This window comes from Triticum urartu, chromosome 2 (assembly GCF_003073215.2).
Source record: "Triticum urartu cultivar G1812 chromosome 2, Tu2.1, whole genome shotgun sequence".
Taxonomy (NCBI): Eukaryota; Viridiplantae; Streptophyta; class Magnoliopsida; order Poales; family Poaceae; genus Triticum; species Triticum urartu.
Genome location: NC_053023.1, coordinates 28601749 through 28618794, shown reverse-complemented (window position 1 = coordinate 28618794; position 17046 = coordinate 28601749). Strand labels below are relative to the sequence as shown.

At 44.3% G+C, this 17046-nt stretch overlaps 1 protein-coding gene across 1 annotated transcript; it reads left to right on the top strand.

Annotated features, from left to right (window-relative positions):
• Positions 1 to 8298: 8298 nt before the first annotated feature.
• Positions 8299 to 12273, top strand: LOC125535378 (probable LRR receptor-like serine/threonine-protein kinase At3g47570). Its single transcript, XM_048698432.1, has 2 exons — positions 8299 to 11533; positions 11666 to 12273. Exons 1-2 carry the CDS (start codon positions 8563 to 8565, stop codon positions 12025 to 12027), a joined length of 3333 nt encoding a protein of 1110 aa, XP_048554389.1. The 5' UTR covers positions 8299 to 8562; the 3' UTR covers positions 12028 to 12273.
• The last annotated feature ends 4773 nt before the right edge of the window (positions 12274 to 17046 follow it).

Below are 17046 nucleotides of genomic sequence, written 5' to 3'. Positions count from 1 at the left end.
TTTTCCACGACAACAACCCAAAATAAGACTGAAATGGGAGGAGCGAGCTGGAGCATCGACACGAAACCCACCGCAAGAGGACCCTAAAATGGATCAACCGCCATGGGACGAAAACCTGACGACACTAACTAGCCACTATCCTAACCACAAAGACATAGTGTGAAACCTGAGAGGCTACATAGCCTACTCAGGGTCAGAAAGAGATAATCCTCCAAAATCACAGGTCACTCCAGGACGGGCATCAAACCCCAGTGGACTGGAAAACGAGCAGATTAGCCGATCTGGATCCCATCTCCATCCTTCAAAAGCATCACACCTCGCGAGTGAGACCTGTCCGCCAGAGCTGCTGCCGCATACGCCAACCTCTTCACGCCCGCCTGAAGCTTCAACCTCTCTTCTTCTTTCAGCAGTCCTGCCCAATACAACAGAAAAGAGCATGCACTGAAAACAGCCTCCAGTGGAGAACGAGCATTATAATTGTCAAATGTGACTTTATTTCGAAGACACCAGATCCCCCAACACAAAGCAGCAATAATCATCATGTAGAACTTTTTTCCACCTGGGAAAAATTTATATAACCTACCCGCCGTCGCCGCGCCTCCCCCGAGGTTCCTTCTTCCCGGGCCCGTAGCCGCAACTCGTCGGATTCGATCCGCAGTTCAGTTAGCGGGGCTAGCCCTCGCTGCGGCGGCTCCCTGTGGCGAGCTACGCCGCCACCCCGGGCGCGCGGGAGACGAGTGAGCAGCATCTCGTAGCATCCGGTAAGTCCTCCAGCAGATTCCCAATTCGCCATGATGAAATGGATGAGACTCGGCTGTCCGTCTGAAATCCCATTCAGTTAACCAAGCATTTTTCAATCATCAAGCATGATAGCGCAACGCTGACTGAATTGCAATGTAGCGTCATTGTTGCTGCAGATGAAGAAGGGATGCACGAGCGAGCTATCTAGATTTGTTTGTCCGGTCTGAGTGGACAAACATCCCGTTTGAAGGGATCTCACTCTCACCACTCGAGACTAGACAGATTCATGGCCTCCTGCTTGAACATTGTCCCGAAAACAATGGTCACACCCTTGCCAAACACCTCCTCAGCTGATGATAATATATCGGACATTGGACTGCAGGGCCTTAGTTGGCCAAGTATGTTTTGTATATAAGGATCCATGGTCTTATCAAACTCCAATTACCAAATGGTACAAACAGGAGTTGTTGCATAAAAGGAAGTACCATTGCCACCAGTGATCTTTAAAAGTGATAAACTAAACTCATCACGTTAGGAGAATCCTCTAAACTTAATATAATAGGCTCACTTTATCACTATAAACTTTTTAGTGATGACCAAATAACGAAAACACTTCATTGAATGACGTGTTGTTAAAGAAAATAGCTGCCTCCCCTTCAAGACAGGAAACTATAGACAAGTACCTGAGGTGCCCTGCTGAGAGAAGAATTTGTCAACAATCAAGCACTTGAGCTTGCAAGAATAAATATATGATGTCTATGCTATTATTGGGATAAAATGAATCAAAAAAGTAGCAGAATATGAGAAGGATTTCTTTTCTTAAAGGGTGTATACATTAGAGTGTACCTGCTTGGTAGGCATGAAATCACTGACAAAGAGTTGCCTAGCTCCGATGAGCTTGCAAGCATAATTTGCAATTTCATAGAAGCGAGCATAGCTAGGGGTGAACCACGAGAAGTTAGAGCAATTAATGGGTAGGTATCGTAAACATCCTGAGTGTATCACTGTTGGGGAACGTAGCAGAATTTTAAAATTTTCTACGCATCACCAAGATCAATCTATGGAGTCATCTAGCAACGAGGGAGAGGGGAGTGCATCTACATACCCTTGTAGATCGCGAGCGGAAGCGTTCAAGAGAACGGGGTTGATGGAGTCGTACTCGTCGTGATCCAAATCACCGATGACCTAGCGCCGAACGGACGGCACCTCCGCGTTCAAAACACGTACGGTTGGGAAGACGTCTCCTCCTTCTTGATCCAGCAAGGGGGAAGGAGAGGTTGATGGAGATCCAGCAGCACGACGGCGTGGTGGTGGAAGCAACGGTGATCTCGGCAGGGCTTCGCCAAGCTCAGCGAGAGGGAGAGGTGTCACGGGAGGGAGAGGGAGGCGCCAGGGGCTAGGGTGCGGCTGCCCTCCCTCCCCCCACTATATATAGGACCCCTGGGGGGGCGCCGGCCCTAGGAGATCCAATCTCCAAGGGGGGTGACTTGCCCCCCAAGCCAAGTGGGGCGCCCCCACCCCTAGGGTTTCCAACCCTAGGCGCAGGGGGAGGCCCAAGGGGGGCGCACCAGCCCACCAGGGGCTGGTTCCCTTCCCCACTTCAGCCCATGGGGCCCTCCGGGATAGGTGGACCCCCGGGACCCTTCCGGTGGTCCCGGTACAATACCGGTGACCCCGAAACTTTCCCGATGGCCGAAACTGGACTTCCTATATATAATTCTTCACCTCCGAACCATTCCGGAACTCCTCGTGACGTCCGGGATCTCATCCGGGACTCCAAACAACTTTCGGGTTACCGCATACTAATATCTCAACAACCCTAGCGTCACCGAACCTTAAGTGTGTAGACCCTACAGGTTCGGGAGACACGCAGACATGACCGAGACGACTCTCCGGTCAATAACCAACAGCGGGATCTGGATACCCATGTTGGCTCCCACATGCTCCTCGATGATCTCATCGGATGAACCATGATGTCGAGGATTCAATCAATCCCGTATACAATTCCCTTTGTCAATCGGTACGTTACTCGCCCGAGACTCGATCGTCGGTATCCCAATACCTCGTTCAATCTCGTTACCAGCAAATCACTTTACTCGTACCGAAATGCATGATCCTGTGATCAACCACTTGGTCACATTGAGCTCATTATGATGATGCATTACCGAGTGGGCCCAGAGATACCTCTCTGTCATACAGAGTGACAAATCCCAGTCTCAATTCGTGCCAACCAAACAGACACTTTCGGAGATACCCGTAGTGCACCTTTATAGTCACGCAGTTACGTTGTGACATTTGGCACACCCAAAGCACTCCTACGGTATCCGGGAGTTGCACAATCTCATGGTCTAAGGAAATGATACTTGACATTCGGAAAAGCTATAGCAAACGAACTACACGATCTTTGAGCTATGCTTAGGATTGGGTCTTGTCCATCACATCATTCTCCTAATGATGTGATCCCGTTATCAATGACATCCAATGTCCATAGTCAGGAAACCACGACTATCTTTTGATCAACGAGCTAGTCAACTAGAGGCTCACTAGGGACGTGTTGTGGTCTATGTATTCGCACATGTATTACGATTTCCGGATAACACAATTATAGCATGAACAATAGACAATTATCATGAACAAGGAAATATAATAATAACCATTTTATTATTGCCTCTAGGGCATATTTCCAACAATCACGGCATTGAAGCAGAAGAAACAAAAATGTTTTCCTTTCTTTCGCATTTGATTTGCATGCCCCCTGTAGATTTGACCCGGAGCCAATGCCAGTCTTTTTTGCGATCAAATGCACTTGAGCTAGTCACTAAGTAAGGCGACAACACCAAAAGATGTGCATGTGTCATTAGGCCATTGTATTACTCAACAAAAAGTGAAGTGCCAAACGATGAAGAAGAACACTTGAAACCAGGCACTGAACCCTAAATGCTTCACCTGGCTAACCAGATAGATTACTTCTATCTGCTAGCTTGCCCTAAGAAAAACAACAGTTCCACAGATATCTCCAGTGCTTTTCTATTCGAAACACAAGGGCGCTAAGCAAAGAGAATTTCAATTAACGAACGGTAGGTGCTTTTTCTTCCTTGGCCCATCTCAGTGATTAAAGGTAAAGTGCTTCGGTACATTGGTGCAGGGGAATGCGTACCTACGCCTTTTAACTACCTTGGGGAGAGCGGACTCGCTGATGACCCTCCTTAGTAAACAAATGAAGTGGGTGGATTGGAGTTCGTCTCCGCCAATTAGAGATACGGTGCTGACTCAAGCTGAGTGAGTGAAGGCTCCGGCTTGACCTACTAGTTGTTTGCTATCAATAAATAACTAGCTGACAATATGCTATGCTTACTCTCCGAGCACTAAAGCTATCGAGAAGTGATGCAACAAAGGTTGTTGAAGGTAAAAACCGTCAAACAGATAAATCTTAATCGTTAGAACAACGCTGAACCTAACTTGTACAAGAGTTGGTAAGGAAGTGCAAACGTTGAGTAAGAAATCGCCATAGGGCGGCACAAACAGAAAGAAAGGCTTCCGCCAATCGGAATAGGAATGTGAAATCCCAGTAAAAGGGTGTTCAGTCGAAGATAGGAGGATTCCTTTGATCCATACCGTCATCTGACGGACTTCCTGTTGACTTCGTCAATTGCTCTTTATCGCTTAATAGAAGGGAAATTTCATGAGATAAATGAAAAAATGAATATCAATCAAGAAAAAGCTTAAATAGACACAATTCGTAATAGATAAAATTCGTAAGGAAGAACTGATCAAAAGTACGAGGTCGGCATAGGAGATATGATGTGTCGGAGGCAGAAGGCACGGAGAAGTAAAGATCTTCCAAGATAAACCCATTCCGATGCCTATAAAATCAGGTGCACCGCGTCTATACTACAAAAGTGTGATAGGTTTCTTCGTATTTCTTCCGCCGACATCGCTTTCTTATTCCTAACACAATTGTTTAGCTAAGTTTGCTAACGAATCAGAGAGAATCAACAACGAACACCGCATTTTGAAAAGGAGACGTGATTTATTCCTACCATCCTGAACACGTCTAGAAACATCAACCTCGTACATAATACCATTTCGCATTATAGTATCCACTTTCAAGTCGGGGTGAAACTTACTAAGATGTTGGGTCATCAGAATACCATTGAATCGACTCATGTTATGAAAGTAAATAATTAGTGACTTTCTTTGTTTGCTTACAACAGAAAGCATTCCATTTATGAATGCTTGGAGTACACAATCACTTCGATCATAAAATGATGGGTGCGTATTTATGTATTCGTGGGAACTATAATGATTAATATAAATCTTTGATAGTTTCTTGTCTGAATTGACAGTCATAAAGGCGGCTGCATAAGCGTGGTGGCGGGGAAGATTTTGGATTCTATTATCTCCACGGGAACATAGTTCTGATCCAACAAGGGAATGGTTTCAATGTCACCTACAAGGAATACTGATGGTTTAGGAGGTTGCCCTTTATAATCAGGGTCTGCTTCCAGTTCCTTAAGGTATTTATCCATTTTTAGCTTATTCTTATTTGGAAGTTTGGTAATGTATGATGGGAATCTTGAATTATTTTTACATATAGGTTCTTCCGCATGATTTTCCATATCACTGTGAAAAAAAAGAGATCTCATTAATGCTTCTAAAAATAGTTATAGCAATCCCTCGTCATCTGAGCCAGAACGAATCCCAGTCAAATCTCTAAATGCTTTTGGCATTCTTTTCCCTCGCATTTCCCTAATTCTTTTATTAATATGGGAATGGGAGCAAATGAGGAGGCATCGAGTCGAAGAAATGAATTGCTCTTTGGCTAGTGGAAATGGGGTTCTTGTCGTCAACGAAGTAACTGCTCTATTTGGAGAGTGGAGCCAGCCTCAAAGCCGCCTTGGTTCTATAGTAATCTCTCAGCGTTTGAGTTGACTAATCCGATGGTACTTGAAGAAGAGTGAAACGACGAGATTTCCTTATAGGAGGAGAAAGGGATTCCTGTTGCTTTTGGGTGGGTCCAATCAAGGTACGAAAAAACTCTTTTCCCACGGCTCACTAATATGATCCTATCTTACCATTCTTCTATCCTTCTTCATCACGGGACAGAAGCATAACGCTGATCTATGGACGAAGGAAGGTATCAGAAAATTCATTATGACCTAGACCTAAACCAGGCTGATATTGAACAGAGGAGGAGTTCTTGTTACTACTTCTCGCTGGCACCAAAAGAAGTTTCGCCTGATTCGGACCTTTTGTGGTGGTCTGCCGAGGACAGCACCTAAAAACAACCCTTGTGCCATGGAATATTCCCTTTTACGATTGGAGAACCTGGCTTTGATGACATTCCTGAGGAAGGTATTTCCCCTACTAGGCTCGTTGCTTCGCTTATTAAAGATCAAAGAAGCGAATGCCTCTCATAATTGATTTAAAAGTGCTCGCCTCTAGTTCCGGCAGATGCCTGCCATGTACCATCCGTGGAGGAAGTAGTGGGTTATTGGAAGTATAGGATTACTTCTCAAGTGTCACCAAGGATACACCCCACTTACTAAATAGGCCTGTGGATGCGGCATCTGGCTCTATGCGATGAAAGCAATGGGAAATGAGATCGTCTCCAAGTCGCGGGATCTGGCGGAGATCCCTTCCCTTCATATCTATACATCCCCACCCCCTCAGGATGCCGGTGTCTCATCGAGAAAACCTTGACTGCTGTAGGCCTCCATGCAATCAAGGGAGCACATGTGAATAGCCTAGAAATGAAATCTGGAGGCAAGAATAGTTCTAAGTTCTCCAACGGCTGCTCTTCTTTTTTTTTACTTGATTTGCTTGTTCTCTCTCTGCAATTTGAATGTGCTAGACGATTGATCTGATGCAGTTATTAGAGCAAGCCTGTTATAGTTTGGCACTGTTGATTGTCTCCATTATCCGCTGAATTAATAGAAGTACACAATTGACAATGTTTTAATGAGAATTTGAAACTATGTGGATATTAAATTTGTTCCATTTTTACGCACTTCTTTTGCATGATATAGTTATCTCTTTCCTAGACTGATATGTAAACATTAGAATTTGGAATGATATGTGCCATTCTGCAGGTTATCAGACATGTTCACCAAAATCTTTCATTGTCTTTTCTTATTGTTGTTGCATGTCTCTATCTGATTATGGTTGCCAGATTCTGTGTAATCTTTCTCTCTACTTTTACTTTGTGATTCTCTAGATATATATTAGAATGGTAGCTGAGAACATGTCTGATCTTGAGAAGCAAGACAAGTCAGAAGATGATAGCCCAGTGTTTTTCCCTTTGTTTTCCTACATATCATGCAATTGATGAGTTATTTGGTTGGTCTTCATTTTACTTGCAAGATAGTTAAGACCAGAATACTGATTGTAAATAGAGCAGATTATTTTAATGAATTATTTTGCTGTAGATATCTGCAGTGGTATCCTTTGCTATGTTCGTATAGGCAGAACCAAAGAAACAAACTTAACAGCCTCTAATTAGTGTAACATTAATACCGACGTCTATCAAATTTGAATATAAGAAATGGCGCGTAAGGATACATGGAGCAGATTTTTGCAAGATTCTACGCCCGTTGCAACGCACGGACATTTATACTAGTAAAGAAAAGCCAACGAGGGTTAGCCTTTGGGTTGGTCTTATTTTTTTAAATAATTGCTACAATGCTCAGAAAAGAAGATACTACTGTTTGAGATAGTTTGATTATATGGCTCACTCTCGGTTCACCTTCGTAGCGAATGCCTTTTGAGAACTATATATAGCAGTAAACGGTTGATTCGAAACGCAGCGTAGCAGTAAACTTGAAGATCCGCTCTCAGCCGTTGGATCTTCGTGCTCGGACTCCGGTACCTGACGGTGTGCTGTTGAGCCTCCGGCGACAGCCCCGCCGTCCGCCGCGCCCGCTTGCCTCCTCCCCGGCCTCGAAAGCCTCCAGCAGTTCCCATCCCACCCTCACTTTTCCTCGCCGCCTCCACGCGAGGTCTCCACCGTCCCTGGTTCCCACGACGGCTCGTCGCGCCGGTCGACGACGCCACCACTGGCCGCCGCCTACCAGCCGCCAGCCTCGCCTAGTGTTTCTCCACTCGGATGCGCGTCGCGGCTCGTCGGATTCGCCCTCGCCCGCGGCCTCCTCCGCTCAGGGCCTCCGAGATTCAAACCCCAGCAGGCTAGCCCTCGCTTAGGAAGACGAGTTGGTGAGCACCAGTTGCCGGTAAGTCTTGCAGTAGATTCCTATTTTTCCACACTAAAATTAAATGGGATGAAATATGGTTATCTACTCGAAATTTCCAATGTTCCATGCTGCGTCGCACCATTCAGATTCAGTTATGAAAGCATGTTGGTGTGACACGAAATTGCAATTCTGAACCAGTTTGTTCTCTGAAGAAATGTCTAATCACTTTGAGTGGTTCAGGTTTGTTTATGTGTTCTGACCACTCCAGCATCAGTCAATGGCTTGGTTTGCCTTGGTGTCGCCTCTTGGTTTGTTCATCCTGTCTCTTTGATGTGTGCTCCGCAGGTTGCAATCACGGTATGAGCCAGGACTAGCCTTAAAGCATCCTTGTGTCGCTGTCAAAATAATTGTCACTTTTGCTCTTGGAATTTATATTCTGCCTACTGCAATTCTAATAGTCACGGTACATTTCTCAGTCCGCACACGTTTTCTCTCACAAGTCTTTGTTTCATACTTCTACCTTTCTTTCCCCTTGCATCACGTTCAGGGTGAGATGACCTGTATCAGGTCAAGTCAACTTAGTCGAGCTTAACTTCAGGCCCATTCCTTCCGGCAGAAAATAAATCTTTAAATGGCCTCTACACACAAAGATCACCCAAGCTCCAGTCTAAAACACTCTAGCTCCTTGGTTCTTCCACATCCTGTAAAGTCTGGAATCATGCCCTCAATGTTTACTCTACTCTATATTTTACTCATCCTTTTCTCCGTCAGGACTACAATACTCGAAGCAGCACAAGCAAACAAGTCCGAGATTGATCGCCAAGCCCTCCTCTGCTTCAAGTCCGGCATCAACTCTTATCCCATTGACATCCTAAATTCATGGAGTGATGACTCACTTAACTTTTGCAGCTGGAAAGGGGTCATTTGCGGCACAAAGTTTCCACCCCGGGTGGTCTCACTTAACTTCAACTATGCTCGTCTCAGTGGGAAGTTATCTGGATGCCTGGGCAACTTGACATTTCTATCCAGGATGAACCTTGCCTATAATAATCTTTCGGGAACTATCCCTGAAGAGTTGGGTATGCTTCCAAACCTCCATACACTGAATCTTGCCGGCAGCTATCTTCAAGGTAACATCCCCATTTTCTTAGGCGCTAGCAATTCTCTTAGCTATGTAAATCTTGCAAACAACACCCTTACCGGTGGTATTCCTCTCCCATTGACCGATTGCTCCTCACTCAGCACACTTATACTGTCACGTAATAACCTCTCAGGAGAGATCCCTTCTACTTTGTTTGATAATTCATCTAAGCTTGCTGTGGTTGATCTCCAGAAGAATTCTTTCACTGGTCTCATCCCACGTTTCCATAAGGTCACAGCACTCAAATTTCTTTGCCTGACAGAGAACTTCCTCTCTGGAAGCATACCTCCTTCAATGGGAAATGTTTCTTCCCTCACTTCTATATTGCTCGGCCAAAATAAGCTATCAGGATTAATTCCAGAAGCTATAGGTCACACTAGAAAACTGCTTGAGCTTGACCTAAGTTTCAACAGTTTATCAGGTAATGTCCCGGTTTCCCTTTATAACATGTCATCACTCAAAAACTTTAGTGTTGGCAGCAATGGCCTTGTTGGACAGTTACCATCTTACATTGGTCACTCACTACCAACCCTCCAGTCCCTAATTATGGGAAGCAACAGGCTGGAGGGCTTGATCCCTACTTCACTAGCCAACATGTCAAATCTTCAAATGCTTGATCTTTCAGACAACTCGCTAAATGGCCCTGTTCCATCTCTTGGTTCTTTGGCAAACTTGAGTCAGTTAGTTTTGGGGAGCAACTTGCTAGAAGCACATGACTGGTCATTTCTTACATCTCTAGCAAATTGCACCCGGCTTACAAAGTTGTCCTTGGAAGGGAATGGTTTGAATGGCAGCTTACCTGCAGCAGTTGTTAATCTTTCCACAAGACTGCAAGATTTGTCGCTTGGGTCAAACAAAATTTCAGGCTCCATACCTGTTGAAATTAGCAATCTTGTTAATCTCACTTCTCTTAGGATGGAAAGTAATTTTCTTTCTGGAAGCATACCTTCTACCATTGGAAAGCTGCAAAACCTATATGTCCTAAATCTATCAAAGAACAAATTATCAGGTCAGATCCCTCCCTCAGTTGGTGACATTACTCAACTGGGCAAGCTTTATCTTGATGATAACAACTTGATTGGAAACATACCTGATAGTTTAGGTCAGTGCAAGGGACTTCTTGAACTAAACTTGTCTACTAACAGCCTTGATGGGTCAATACCAGTCAAACTTTTTGATCGCCCTCCACTTTCCTTGGGTGTGGACTTTTCGTACAACAAGCTCATAGGAGAAATACCATCAGAAGTTGGTAATTTGGCAAATCTTGCTCTTCTGAATGTTTCCAACAATATGTTGTTTGGAACAATTCCTGAAGCTCTTGGAAGCTGTCTTACTTTATTGTTCTTGCGCATGGAGAGAAACATGCTTGAAGGGCAAATTCCTCAAAGTTTCAGGAAGTTGCGGTCCATCCAGCAGATTAATCTAGCTCGAAATATTTTGTCTGGTCCAGTGCCGGAATTCTTTGGCGACCTCACTTTGTTGGACAAGCTGGATCTATCATACAACAACTTTGAAGGGCCAATTCCCTCTGGTGGATGCTTTAGGAACTCGAGTATGGTAGTTTTGGATGGCAATAGGATGTTGTGTGCGAGAGTCTCCATGCTAGGGCTTCCAATTTGTGATGACACCCAAACAAAGAACCATGTGCCCTTGCTAAGAATAATAATGATAATTACACCGTTAATTGCTGGTGTGTTATTGTTATATTTGGTTGTCACTGTTTGGAAAAGAAGGGTGCAGCTTACATTTCCAAGGTGTAATAAGATTCCTGGTGTGTTATGTTTAGTTGCCAACCGGAAGAAAAGAGAAGCAGTTGCCAACCAGAAGATAAGAGAAGTGGTTGCATGTTCTAACCACAAGGAGACTCTGAAGAAGATATCATATGGTGACATTCTGAAAGCTACCAACTGGTTTTCTTCGGTCCATACTATCAGCTCAACCTGTACCGGATCAGTTTATGTCGGTAGGTTCAAGTCTGACAGGAGCCTAGTTGCTATCAAAGTATTCAACCTGAATGAGCCTGGTGGATATGGTAGTTACTTTACCGAGTGTGAGGTGCTACGAAGCACCCGCCACCGGAATATAATGCGGCCTATGACCCTATGCTCGACACTTGATTCAAAAAACCATGAGTTCAAAGCACTGGTCTTCAAGTTCATGGTTAATGGCAGCCTTGACAGATGGTTGCACTCTGAGCAGCACAATGTAATCCCAGACAGAGTGCTAAGCTTTGGCCAGAGGATATGCATAGCAGCAGATGTCGCTTCTGCTCTGGATTATGTCCACAACCAACTGACGCCTCCTTTGATCCATTGTGATTTGAAGCCACACAATGTCCTTTTGGACGATGACATGACTGCACGGCTCAGTGACTTTGGCTCAGCAAAGTTTCTATTACCAGGCCAGGTTATTCGTAAAAGCCTGGTTGATGTCGGAGGGACTATTGGATACATAGCACCTGGTGAGTTTACCTTTCCAAATCCCCAATTAAATAGTTTATCTTGTACGTATGTGTATTGTTTCACCTGTACAGCGCATTTTTCCCCTAAATGTATGTATGCATGGTTTATTGAGTATTTGAGTGTATTTGCAGAGTACGGGCTGGGCTGCAAGATCTCTGTAGGAGCTGACGTGTATAGTTTTGGAGTGCTTCTGCTAGAGTTGCTTACCGGAAAACGACCAACCGATGATATGTTTGTCGATGGGCTTACCCTTCCCATTTTCTCTGAATCCATGTTCCCTGACCTAGTGGCGGAGATGCTAGATACTCATATGGCGCATGAGGAGTATCAAGGGTGCGTAGAAGCATGGATGCAGAGATATATTGCCCCGTTGGTTGCTCTGGGGCTGTCATGTACTGTGGAATCTCCGAAGGACAGACCTGGAATGAAAGATGTTTGTGCAAAACTTTCTGCTCTCAGAGACGACTTTCTGGAACGCCATCATGACGATTGACGAATATTTGAGCTCTGTTAGAGCATGCTGATTTGTTATCGTTAAGAATGTAATTTGGCATAATCTACTGAAAGTGCCAAGTGCCCAATGTGATTTGCAGTGAGCAACAGTTGGCTACTGAAAGTGTCAACTATCCTTTGTTGCGGGTTTGCTGACTATTTTCATTTTGATCTTAAGGTGTATGTATGGCTAAATTCCTTAGTAGCATAAACTGTATTGTTTATATCAAGGTATTTTTCTGTCAAATCTTACATCCATCCAGTTTAATAGCATAAATCCTTCTTTTTGGGTTAACTATTGGCTGGGTCTAGTTTTGGTCCCTAAAGTCTGACAAGACGTAGCTGACACTCAACTTTTGAAACCAGTCAGATTTGGCCCCTTATAAATACAGTATAAAACACTAAAAATTAGTGAAAACAATAGAAAATATGTTAAATGGAAAGACGCTTTGGAATGGGAACGTTTTATTCTAGAAGTCATGAAATAAATATAAATAAATGGAGATAAAACATTTGAAGAATGGAAAAGAACAGGAAATGTAAAAAGGAAGTTGAGAAACGTTTAAGACGAATCATGCAACATGTATTTTTTCCATGAATGCTTAGAAGACATTTATGAAGCATCAAGAAACATGCAACATGTATTTTTTCCATGAATGCTTAGAAGACATTTATGAAGCATCAAGAAACATGCAACATGTATTTTTTCCATGAATGCTTAGAAGACATTTATGAAGCATCAAGAAACATGCAACATGTATTTTTTCCATGAATGCTTAGAAGACATTTATGAAGCATCAAGAAACATGCAACATGTATTTTTTCCATGAATGCTTAGAAGACATTTATGAAGCATCAAGAAACATGCAACATGTATTTTTTCCATGAATGCTTAGAAGACATTTATGAAGCATCAAGAAACATGCAACATGTATTTTTTCCATGAATGCTTAGAAGACATTTATGAAGCATCAAGAAACATGCAACATATATTTTTTCCCCCATTCAGATTCAGTTGGTTATGAAGCATGTTGGTGCAACACGAAATTGCAATTCAGAACCAGTTTGCTCTCTGAAGAAATGTGTAATCACTTTGAGTGGTTCAGGTTTGTTTATGTGTTCTGTGTCGATGCCACCAAGTCTGACAACTCCAGCATCAGTCAATGCCTTGGTGTCGCCTCTTGGTTTGCTCATCCCGTCTGTTTGATGTGTGCTCCACAGGTTACTATCAGGTAGTATGAGCCAGGAACAGTCTACTGAAAGTGCCAAGTGCCCAATATGATTTGCAGTGAGCAACGGTTGGCTACTGAAAGTGTCAACTATCCTTTGCTGCGGGTTTGCTGAGTTATTCTTACTTTGATCTTGAGGTGTATGTATGGCGAAATTCCTGTACTTAATAATTTGTAAACTGTACGGTATATATCAAGTTGTTACTCTGTCAAATCTTACATCCAGTTTAATAACACAAATCCTTCTTTTTTAGTTAGCTATTGGCTGAATCTAGTTTTGGTCCCTGATGTCTGAAATGAGATGCAGTAGTTGACACTCAACTTACGAAACCAGACAGATTTTTGGCCCCTTACAAAAGAACGCGGTAAAAATAGTGAACAAATTAGGAAGTATGGAAAATGGAAACAAGCTTTGGAAAGGGAACATTTATTCTAGAAATCATGAAATAAACAGAGATAAAATATTGGAAGAACGGAACAGAACAGGGAAAGAAAAAGAAAAAGGAAGTTTAGCAACGTTTACGACGGATCATGAAACATGTTTTCTTTTTCATGAATAATACTTAGAAACATTTATGAAGCATCATGAGACATGACCATTTCTTTTCATGAATGCTCATAGAGATTTATGAAGTTCTAAGCAGAGATGGCCAAACGGGCCGGGCTGGCCCGGCATGGCCCAGCCCGTGCTAATCGTGCTTGGCACGGCACAGCCCGCCGTGGCACGTTTAATAGTCGTGCCGGCCCACATGCGCCACTCCTCGGCCCAGGCACAGCCTGGTTATTAAATGGGCCGGCCCGTGGCATGTTTAGCACGCTGGGCCACATGTTTTCCAGTCTATTGGGCTGTATTTTAGGCCTATTGGGCTGTAATTTAGATCATATATATATATTCTGTAAAAGAATAAAAAAAATAAACGGGCCGTGTCGTGCCGGCCCACATGCCCAGCCTCTAGGCCCAGGCATGACCCAAGGCGTGCCGCGTGACGGGCACGGCCCGTTTAGCCCGTGCTATGTCTGGCCCATGGCGGGCCGTGCCGGCGTGCTCGTGGGATGGTCTGATTGGCCTAGCCCGTTTGGCCAGCTATAGTTCTAAGCATTAATGATTATCATTTTTTTTCATGCTCCAAATCACATTTAAAGTTTCAAGACAAAATGAGTCATGTCGTATTTGGAGCGAAGAAAAAAAATAGCTACAAAAACAATGAATAGCGGCTTTTATATAGTACTCCCTTCATTCCAGAATGTAGTGCATATTTTGGTTTATAAAAGTCGAACTTGTCTACGTTTGACTAAGTTGGAAAAATTATCAACATTCATAATTCAAATTTTGTATCATTAGATTCATCCTGAAGTGTAATTTTATATTCTATTTATTTGTTATTTTAGATGTTTAGTCAAACAAAAGCATGTTTGACTTCGAAAAATCAAAATATGCACTATATTGTGGAATGGTTGGAATATTGATTGTGTTGTATTTTGCTCGGAATAGGGCATTACTCATTTTGTTCTAAAGCTTTAAACATGAGTACTATGCTAGACCATGTATGCTGCCAAAATATTTCAAATATATTTGACTATTTAAAATAACATGAGTACTAGGTGGCTAGGACAAACTCTCACCTCCAGGCTTCACCGCCGAGCCTGTGGATTCGCCTCCCATCTACCTGATGCTCCGGCGGCCGTTGCGCGGAGGGAATCTCGACCCCTCCACTCGTGTTAGTAGTTTAGGTTAGGTTTCTTGTCCTCGCAGGCGCGGTGCTCGGACGGATGGCGACGCTTCTTTTTCGAGTTTTTCTTCCAGGTTTCGATTCTCTTTGATTTCGTCTGTCTAGACGTAGTCGACGAAGCTCCGACATAGATTCCCGTCGTTTCCTTGGGACGATGAGGTTAGGATTTATCCTCGCGCGCCGAGATTTGATGTCAGGTGTTTGAGATCTATGCAAGGGTTCAACTGTTGGGGAACGTTGCAGAAAACAAAAATTTTCCTACGGTTTCACCAAGATCCATCTATGAGTTCATCTAGCAACGAGTGATTGGATTGCATCTACATACCTTTGTAGATCACGCGCGGAAGCGTTCAAAGAACGGGGATGAGGAAGGCGTACTCGACGTGATCCAAATCACCGGAGATCCTAGCCCCGAACGGACGGCACATCCGCGTTCAACACACGGACGGTCAGCGTAACGTCTCCTTCTTCTTGAGCTAGCAAGGGGAAAGGAGAGGTTGAGGAAGATGGCTCCAGCAGCAGCACGACGGCGTGGTGGTGATGGAGCTGCAGTAGTCCGGCAGAGCTTCGCCAAGCACTATGGAGGAGGAGGTGGTTGTTGGAGAGGGAGAGGGAGGCACCAAAGGCCACGGTAAGAAGTCCTCCATCTCCCCACTATATATAGGAGGGCCAAGGGGGGGGGGCGCCGGCCCTAGGAGATCTAATCTCCTAGGGTGGTGCGGCCAAGGGGAGGAATCCCTCCTCCCCAAGGCACCTAGGAGGTGCCTTCCCCTCCTAGGACTCTTCCTCCTTGAAACCCTAGGCGCATGGGCCTCTTGGGGCTGGTGCCCTTGGCCCATGTAGGCCAAGGCGCACCCCCTACAGCCCATGTGTCCCCCCGGGACAGGTGGCCCCACCCGGTGGACCCCCGGGACCCTTCCGTTGGTCCCGGTACAATACCGATGACCCCGAAACTTGTCCCGATGGCCGAAACAGGACTTCCCATATATAAATCTTTACCTCCGGACCATTCCGGAACTCCTCGTGACGTCCGGGATCTCATTCGGGACTCCGAACAACATTCGTGTTACTACATATACATATTCCTACAACCCTAGCGTCACCGAACCTTAAGTGTGTAGACCCTACGGGTTCGGGAGACATGTAGACATGACCGAGATCGCTCTCCGGTCAATAACCAACAGCGGGATCTGGATACCCATGTTGGCTCCCACATACTCCTCGATGATCTCATCGGATGAACCACGATGTCGAGGATTCAAGCAACCCCGTATACAATTCCCTTTGTCAATCGGTATGTTACTTGCCCGAGATTCGATCGTCGGTATCCCAATACCTCGTTCAATCTCGTTACCGGCAAGTCACTTTACTCGTACCGTAATGCATGATCCCGTGACCAGACACTTGGTCACTCTGATCTCATTATGATGATGCATTACCGAGTGGGCCCAGTGATACCTCTCCGACATACGGAGTGACAAATCCCAGTCTTGATCCATGTCAACCCAACAGACACTTTCGGAGATATCCGTAGTATACCTTTATAGTCACCCAGTTACGTTGTGACGTTTGGTATACCCAAAGCACTCCTACGGTATCCGGGAGTTACACGATCTCATGGTCTAAGGAAAAGATACTTGACATTGGAAAACTCTAGCAAACGAACTATACGATCTTATGCTATTACGATCACATGTATTACGATTTCCGGATAACACAATTATAGCATGAATAAAGACAATTATCATGAACAAGGAAATATAATAATAATTCTTTTATTATTGCCTCTAGGGCATATTTCCAACAGTCTCCCACTTGCACTAGAGTCAATAATCTAGTTACATTGTGATGAATTGAACACCCATGGAATTCTGGTGTTGATCATGTTTTGCTCTAGGGAGAGGTTTAGTCAACGGATCTGCTACATTCAGGTCCGTGTGCACTTTACAAATATCTATGTCTCCATCTTGAACATTTTCACGAATGGAGTTGAAGCGACGCTTGATGTGCCTTGTCTTCTTGTGAAACCTGGGCTCCTTGGCAAGAGCAATAGCTCCAGTG

Coding starts and splice junctions, on each gene's coding strand:
- LOC125535378 (XM_048698432.1), top strand. CDS start 8,563: ATGGCCTCTACACACAAAGATCACCCAAGCTCCAGTCTAAAACACTCT. Junction 11,534..11,665: donor TATTGGATACATAGCACCTG/GTGAGTTTACCT, acceptor GTGTATTTGCAG/AGTACGGGCTGGGCTGCAAG.